This window comes from Dipodomys spectabilis, unplaced genomic scaffold, assembly GCF_019054845.1.
Source record: "Dipodomys spectabilis isolate Male_0828 unplaced genomic scaffold, ASM1905484v1 ptg000067l, whole genome shotgun sequence".
Taxonomy (NCBI): Eukaryota; Metazoa; Chordata; class Mammalia; order Rodentia; family Heteromyidae; genus Dipodomys; species Dipodomys spectabilis.
The window spans coordinates 1,993,620-2,001,142 of record NW_024870744.1 but is presented as its reverse complement, the minus strand read 5'-3'; the positions used below and the strand labels follow the sequence as shown (position 1 = coordinate 2,001,142).

General features: G+C 55.6%; 1 protein-coding gene across 1 annotated transcript; it reads right to left on the bottom strand.

The window, feature by feature from the left end:
* Positions 1 to 220: 220 nt before the first annotated feature.
* Cdk9 (cyclin dependent kinase 9) lies at positions 221 to 6,833 on the bottom strand. Its single transcript, XM_042681226.1, has 7 exons — positions 6,282 to 6,833; positions 5,723 to 5,804; positions 4,542 to 4,632; positions 3,830 to 3,996; positions 3,551 to 3,722; positions 3,247 to 3,395; positions 221 to 1,135 (listed from the first exon to the last, which is right to left on the bottom strand). Exons 1-7 carry the CDS (start codon positions 6,737 to 6,739, stop codon positions 770 to 772), a joined length of 1,485 nt encoding a protein of 494 aa, XP_042537160.1. The 5' UTR covers positions 6,740 to 6,833; the 3' UTR covers positions 221 to 769.
* Between the last annotated feature and the right edge of the window lie 690 nt (positions 6,834 to 7,523).

Genomic DNA, 7,523 nt, shown 5'->3' with positions numbered 1-7,523 from the left:
CAGGCACAGGGCAATAGGGCATCACAGTTACCCGCCCTCTGGGAGCTTGACCAGTATTCTGGAAGGTACCCAGGGGAAAAAAAAAAGACAAGTGTCCTCTTGGATGAATTGGAAGAGTCAGGATTTCCAGTGACCTGACCGGCGGAACACTAACGCCTGCCTGTGGGCAAGAACTGAGCGTCTAAATGCAGAAAAGGAGCGTACAGATGCATACTGGAAAAAAGGCAACTTTTAATTGTAACTGACCATATGTCAACTAGGAATGTCTCTGAACAATTGAACAAAGCACAATAAAATTCTCCTATTGAAGAAACCAAGAGTCCTCACTGGCCCTGGTGCCCCTGAGGGCTAGGCCAAGTGCAGCCTGGCCCCGGGGCCAGCAGGCTGGACTTGGGCTCCCTTCCCAGCTCTATTCCCCCCAATTCCAAGTCACAAACTTCTCACCTCTGGGGATGGCAAGGGACTGTTCCCTCCTCCCACAGCCATGAGTTTATATAAAGTCTCTGGCCGGCAGGCCTCCCACTCCACTTCTAATGTCAATGAAGACTACCTGGGCACCGTGCTGGAACCAAGGGCCAAGGTGGCCCTAGCCCCACACTCTCTTGGCCTCAGCCAATGTTCCTTCCACGCCAGTCCACTTGCTGGTCATTCCCAGTGCCCAGTGTGGGGAGCAAATAAACTATGTGCTGGAAGACAACACTCAGATGCCCCACTGGTCTCCGCAATACAAGTCAGTGACGCAGAGGAAACAGGAGGCCTGCAGTGGCTCTCAGAAAATGCGTTCAAACTCTGTCTGATTGGTAGTGGCTGGATTTCTGCTCTGGTTGGTGGACTGCTGGGTGATCTGGCTGCCCTTCCGGCGTGGTGGAGCCAGGTACTCAAACATGGATGTCAAGTGGGTTGATAGCATGCCCTTGAGGTCCGAGGGCATGGGGTCTGACCAGAAGAAGTCATGGTTGAGGGCATCGTCGCTGTCGATGCGCTGTGTGGGGTCCAACACCAGCAGCTTGTCAATGAGGTCCAGGGCGTAGGGGTCACGCACATAGGCCTTTAGCCTGTCCTTCACCTTCCGCTTCTGGCCCTTGACCAGCTCTAGCTTTTCAAACAGTTCATACTTGTCCACGTTTGGCCACACCTAGGAAAGTGTGGAGAAGAGAGTTGGGGGAGGGCAAGTGTGCTTTTTTTTTTCTCCTGCTGCTCAAGTACCCAAAGGGCTAAATATACCCTCATTAGAGGAAGAACTGAACCCTTCAAGGCAAATGTGACAATGGCCACCACAGACGTGGCACATGCTGAAAGACACAGCACCCATCCAGACCCAAGCACATTTGTTTCACAGAATCACAGCCCAACACTGACTAAACTCTTCCTGAGGGCAATGGTTTGTATCATTAATGAGTCTCAAAAAGCCCTTGATCTAAAAGGGTAATCTCCACATGGTGGTGCTATTGAAAAGGATTAGACGCTTCCAAGCTCCATTCCATTTTCTGGCCTTGGAACGTATAGCTAGTGGCTACCTGTCCTTTCCTCTCTTCGCTTCCTGACTGCCATGATGTGGCAGCTTTTCTCTATTACCTGCTCCCACACAGGATTGGCCTCACCTCAGATCTAAGCCACAATGGAGTAAAAATTTGAAATCATGAACTAAATATTTCCTTTTTTCCCCTGGTACCAATAAAGGGGGCTTGACCTGAGGGCCTGTCCCTTAGCTTTCTCACTCAAGGCTAGGGCTCTGTTTTTGAGCCATGCCTTCACTCCAGCTTTTTTCCTTTTCTTTAGATCCAAGACAGGGACTGGACCTTAGGACCTACCACTTTCACTCACTGGCTAGCGCTTTACCAACTGAGACGTGCTTTCAACTCCCACTTCTAGCTTTTTGGTGGTAAGTTGGGGATAAGTCTCAGGAACTTTTCTGCTCAGGCTGGCATCAGACTGTGATCCTCAAATCTCAGCCTCCTGAGGAGCTAGGATTATAAGCCTGAGTTACCAGCACCCAGCTCTTTCCTACTTTAGGGAAAAAATCTTATTATTTTAAAAAAAAAAATTTTTTTTTGGCCTGTCCTGGGGCATGAACTCAGGGCCTGGGTGCTGTCCCTGAGCTTCTTTTGCTCAAGGCTAGCACTCTACACCATTTGAGCCACAGCACTACTTCTGGCTTTTTCTGAGTAGTTTAATGGAGTCTCACAGACTTTCTTGCCTAGGCTAGCTTCACTTTATTTTACCTTTTTTTCTATTGTGAGGCTTGAACTCAGGTCCTGGGTACTGCCTGAGCCTCTTTGTGCTCAAGGCTAGCACTCTACCACTTGAGTCACAGTGTCACTTCTGGCTTTTTCTATTTATGTGGTACTGAGGAATTGAGCCCAGGGCTTCATGCATGCTAGGCAAGCAGTCTACCACCGAGCCATATTCCCAGCCCTTGGGGCTGGTTTCAGAGATCCTCAGATATCAGCCTCCTAAAATTACAGGCGTGAGCCACCAGAGCCCAGCTATTTTTGTCTTTTTTTGTGGGGGCTGAACTCTGGGCCTAGGCGCTGTCCCTCAGCTCTTCAGCTCAAGGCTAGTGACCAATCTATCACTGGAGCCAGTATCACTTCCGGTTTTTTCTGCTTATGTGGTGCTGAGGAATCAAATCCAGGGCCTCATGCACGTAAGCCAAGCACTCTCCCACTGAGCCACCTTCTCAGTCCCTATTTTTATAATTTTAAGTAGCTATACAAAAGGTTTACCATTCACCAATCAGTTTATAAGAACAATGGATTTTTTTGGGGGGGGGGGGGGGTCCGGTTGTGGGGCCTGAACTCTGGGCCTGGGCGCTGTCCCTCAGCTCTTCAGCTCAAGGCTAGCACTCTACCACTTGAGCCACGGCGCCACTTCCGGGTTTTTTCTTTTTGCTTATGTGGTGCTGAGGAATTGAACCCAGGACCTCAGGCATGCAAGGCAAGCGCTCTACCACTGAGCTACCTTCCCAGCCCCAGTACAATGCATTTTGATCTCTATCATCACTTTCATCATTTTCCCCATCCCTCCCAACTCAACCCCTCTTCTTCGCTCCTTTTCAAGTTGCTTTTCTCAGGTATACAATCACAGCAACAGAAAATGTAATAGACAAGAACCAACTGGTGCTAGGTCCTGTCCATCTGCCTCCTCACCATTTCCGTCCATTCCACTCCCTCTCCTCAGGTGACACCAACAACAGATTCTCTGTATCCCACGGGAACCTGGGTCTCACCCAGCTTAGCCACATACCTCTGGGGTGATGGAGCCACAGAGCTGGCTGATGAGGGCAAGCTGGTGCTGCTCCGTGTTGCCCTGCATGATAGGGCTGCGGGTCCACATCTCTGCCATAATGCACCCAGCTCCCCACAGGTCAATGGGTGGACCGTAGTCCCGCTCCCCTGGGAAGAACACACCAGAAAGGCCCCTTAAACTCCAGGGCCTCCTGCACCTCAAGGCCCTAGGGCTGGAGGCTTAAGAAGCTCCAGTGGTGGTGGGAGTATGGCCAGGTAGGTGCTTGGCCCCTGCCCTCCTCTGCCTGTTTGGGTGTCCTCACCAAGCAACAGCTCTGGTGGCCGGTACCACAGTGTCACCACACGGTTGGTATAGCGGTTAGGCTGGCTGTTCTTGGCCAGGCTGAAGGCTCGAGCCAGCCCAAAGTCTGCCAGTTTCAGGACCCCATCCCTGGTGATGAGGACGTTGGCTGCCTTCATATCCCTGTGCAAGATCTGCAGGGGCATAAGAGCAGGGTGTCAGCTGGCTCCCACAGGGTCCTTCAGTCATCCCTCCTCTTCCCAGCAGTGGGAACAAAGACCACACCTAGGTCTCTCCTCACCTTGTTCCTGTGGATGTAGTAGAGGCCGTTGAGCAACATCTGCATGACCCTCTTGATCTCAGACAGCGTGAACTTGACCAAGACATTGCTCAGCAGCCCAGCAAGGTCATGCTCACAGAAGTCAAACACCAGGTATATGCTGCCCTTGCAGCGGTTGTACGGGGAAGCTGATGTAGAAAGAGAGGAAGAGAAAGTCGAAACTCTGCCCCCACCTCACTTTCCCCAACCAGCTCCCACCCTCCAGCCCACCTAGTCACTCATGCCCTCTAGAGCAGCCATTGGTGCATTCCTTCACTGGGAATATGTGTTCTAAGTGCCTCCTGTGGGATGGTGCTATGCAAAGCTCTGGGAAGAACTGCTCCAATGCAGGAGTACCAAAGAGAGCAGTATGCTATGTCTGAGTCAAGAAGAAGCAAGTGGGCTGGGAAGGTGGCTCAGTGGTAGAGCGCTTGCCTTGCATGCATGAGGCCCTGGGTTCGATTCCTCAGCACTACATAAGCAAAAAAGAAAAAAGCAGGAAGTGGCACTGTGGCTGAAGTGGTACAGCACTAGCCTTGAGCTGAAGAGCTGAGGGACAGCGCCCAGGCCCAGAGTTCAGGCCCCACGACCGGACCCTCCCCCAAAAAAAAGCAACAAGTGTAGCCAGTTTTAGGTGTGTGAACAAAGAAGTGCCATATCTCCCTCCTTTCTTCACAAGGTCCACATGACTTACCTTTGGTTCGACAAATCTCAATCAAGTTGACCACATTCTCGTGTTTTAGAAGCTGGAGGATCTTGATTTCCCGCAAAGCTGTAATGGGGAACTGGGAAGGAGAACAGAGGAAGTGGTAAGAGGCAAACAGGAGAAATCAAGAATGGGCCCCCTGGGGTTTACACTAAGAGGCACTAACTGGGAGCCAGAGTAAGACTATGCTCTATGAAACCAGTGTTGATGCCTAGCCTGTAGAATGGGGGTCGGTAGTAGTATGACATCACGGAAGCCGGTTTGAGACAACTAAAACATTGGCATAAACATTTTAAGTCCGTGATTTACCAAACGTCCATGGTTTCAACCACTGAGCTTTATTGCATTCTATGTCGGTTGGGAAGATGAAAAAATTTCTTTAAAATAGGTTCTAGCAGCTACTCAGGAGGCCTGTGATTTGAAGCCAGGCTGGGCAGAAAAATCCAAGACACTCATCTCCAATTAACCAGAAAAAAAGACCTGTGGCTCACACCTGTAATCCTAGCTATTCAGGGGACTGAGATCTGAGGATCGACAACACTCTTACCTCTAAGTAACCAACAAAAAGGGATGTGGAGCAGTGGCTCAAGTGGTATACCACCGCCATGAGCAAATAAAGCTAGAAGAGAATGTGAGATCCTGTGTGTGCGCCCCAGTACTGACACAAAAAAAGAAATGTCCTGAAGGGCTGGAGTACTGCAGTTACAGGGTGCTTGCCTAACATGCATAGGCCTTTGTGCTCTATTCCTAGCACCACACACACACACACACATAACTTAAAGAGAGCAAATCCAATTTTCTTGCCAAGTAGATCTGAGAAGCTTGATGGGGTGAGAGAGGGTCTACCTGGTCTCTTCCCCTGAGTTTTAAGAAATGGGTGTATGTGTTTTCCTTTTACTTCCAACAAAGTTAAAGCTAAGTTAAAGTCACTTTGCATTTAACTTCCACAACCACAGTGCACACTAGGCATGTAATGTCGAGCTGCCTCTCCTGGATTCAACCATATTTGCCCAACAATTAAACGTCAAATACTTCATTCTTTGAATTAAAAGATTTAGGTGGAAAGTCATATTTCCTGCAATACGTAAATTCCCAAACTACTGGTTCAAATTGGATCTGTATCTGAAACTCAACGCTCAGGGCAGCAGCCCACTTGGGCCCGTACTCACTCCCTCTTTCTCGTTCTCCATCAGCACTTTTTTCAGGGCCACCTTCTGGCCGGTCTCGCGGTGCTTGGCCTTAAACACCTCCCTGCGGGCAAAGAGCAGAGACCCTCAGGGCTCAGTGGGCGCCACAGGCGGACCCGCCCTCCCCAACCGGAGGAGGGGCAGCGGGAAAGCAGGAGAGGCGCGGGCAGGGCGGGGATGAAACAGAGACCTGGACACGAGGCCACTCCGCCACTCGGTGTCCAGAGTCTCTCGCCCAGCTTCTGCGACCTTCCCTCGATTCCCCCTTCCTCACCCAAGCCCCACGCGGGGAGATTCTGCTCCCCCGGGGGGGGGGTCTCTACCACGCTCCCCGCCCTCCACCCCGGACCGGGCTCCGTCCCACTAGCCGGCTCCGGCAGGCCGGGACCGAATACGGCGTGCCGCGTCGCCTCGCAAAACAAGGGGACAATCCAGGGGATCGGAGGCCTCCCGACCACCCCGAGCCGAGCTCTGAACGCCCCGACGTTGGCCCTAGAAGTTGCAGGCCCAGAGCTCCCGGCCCCTCGGGGCCCAGCCTTACCCGAAGGTTCCTTGGCCAATCTTGGCAATTTTCTCATATTTGGTCACTTCGTCACAAAAAGGGCACTCCACTGAGTCGTACTGCTTTGCCATGGCTGCTTCTAGCGCGCCGCCGCCGCCACCGCCGCAGCCGCCGCCCCCCGCCGCCGCCGCCGCCGCTCCCGGTCCCGCCGCCGCGCTCCAGGCCCCACCGCGGCCGCGCCACTTCCGCTTCCACTGCCACTTCCGTCCTCGCGGCGCCGATCCCACCTCTTCCGGTCGCCGCCCGCCGCCAGGCCCCCTGGGACTTGTAGTTCCCGGGAGGCCAGGGGGAGCGGGAGCTGCAGAGGCGCCTCCACCGCCGCCGCCGCTGCCCCCACCTCCTCCGCCGCCGCCGCCACTGCTGGCGGCCACCCCGATTGGGGGCGCGGGGAGCCGGGGCGCTGGCGCTGGGGCTCGGGGCGGTGCGTCTCGCTGCATCGGCCCGGGCCGCGCTGCTGCCGAAGCTGCTGGCTCTCTGGCGCCCGATCCGGGGCCAGCCGCAGTGCCCTGCTCCTCCTCCTCCGACGGCGCCGCCTCCGCCGGGCTGCGCGGGGCGGCAGGCGGGGGGGCGGCTCCCGAGCCGCGGCCTGGGGGCTCCCTGGCCGGGCCCGTGCCCGGGGTAGCCGGGCAAGGGGGCCAGACGAGAAGAGCCGAAGAGGAGACGGCCGGAGAGCCCGGGAGGGGGCGCGTTATAAAGGGGGAGGTGCCCGGCCTCGCCCTCCCCTCCCCCTCCGCCCGCCCCTCCCGCCTCCTCCCACTCCCCGCGGCCGCACCTGCCGCCGCCGCTGCCGCCGCCGCCGCCGCCGCCGCCCTCCCGCTCGCTGTCCGCCGGCCGCCCTCGACGCGTCACCGCCCGCGGCCCCTCCTCCGCCTTCGGAGGTGGGGCCCGTGCTCGACACCTGACTGCGGCCGCCCCGCCGCGTGCCTCAGTTTACCCCCCTCCCTGCTCCCCCCAGAGCCTGCTGCCTCCAGAGCTACGAGAGTGCTTTCCCAGCCCCCAGAGGCGAAGGCCAGAAGCGCCCGGGGAGCGGCCTTCGGCCCTGGGAGGAGAGCACGGCCCCCCGCCGCCGCCGCCTCCGCGGGCCCCCGCCACCCGCCGTTGACATGGCAACAGACGGCCGCCAGGGGGCGCGGCGACACTGGAGGCGGAGAAGGAGCCGAGCTCCGGCCTTGTTGCTCTGGATCCCGGGTTCTTGGGGAGGCGGGGGCGAGATCCCTCCGT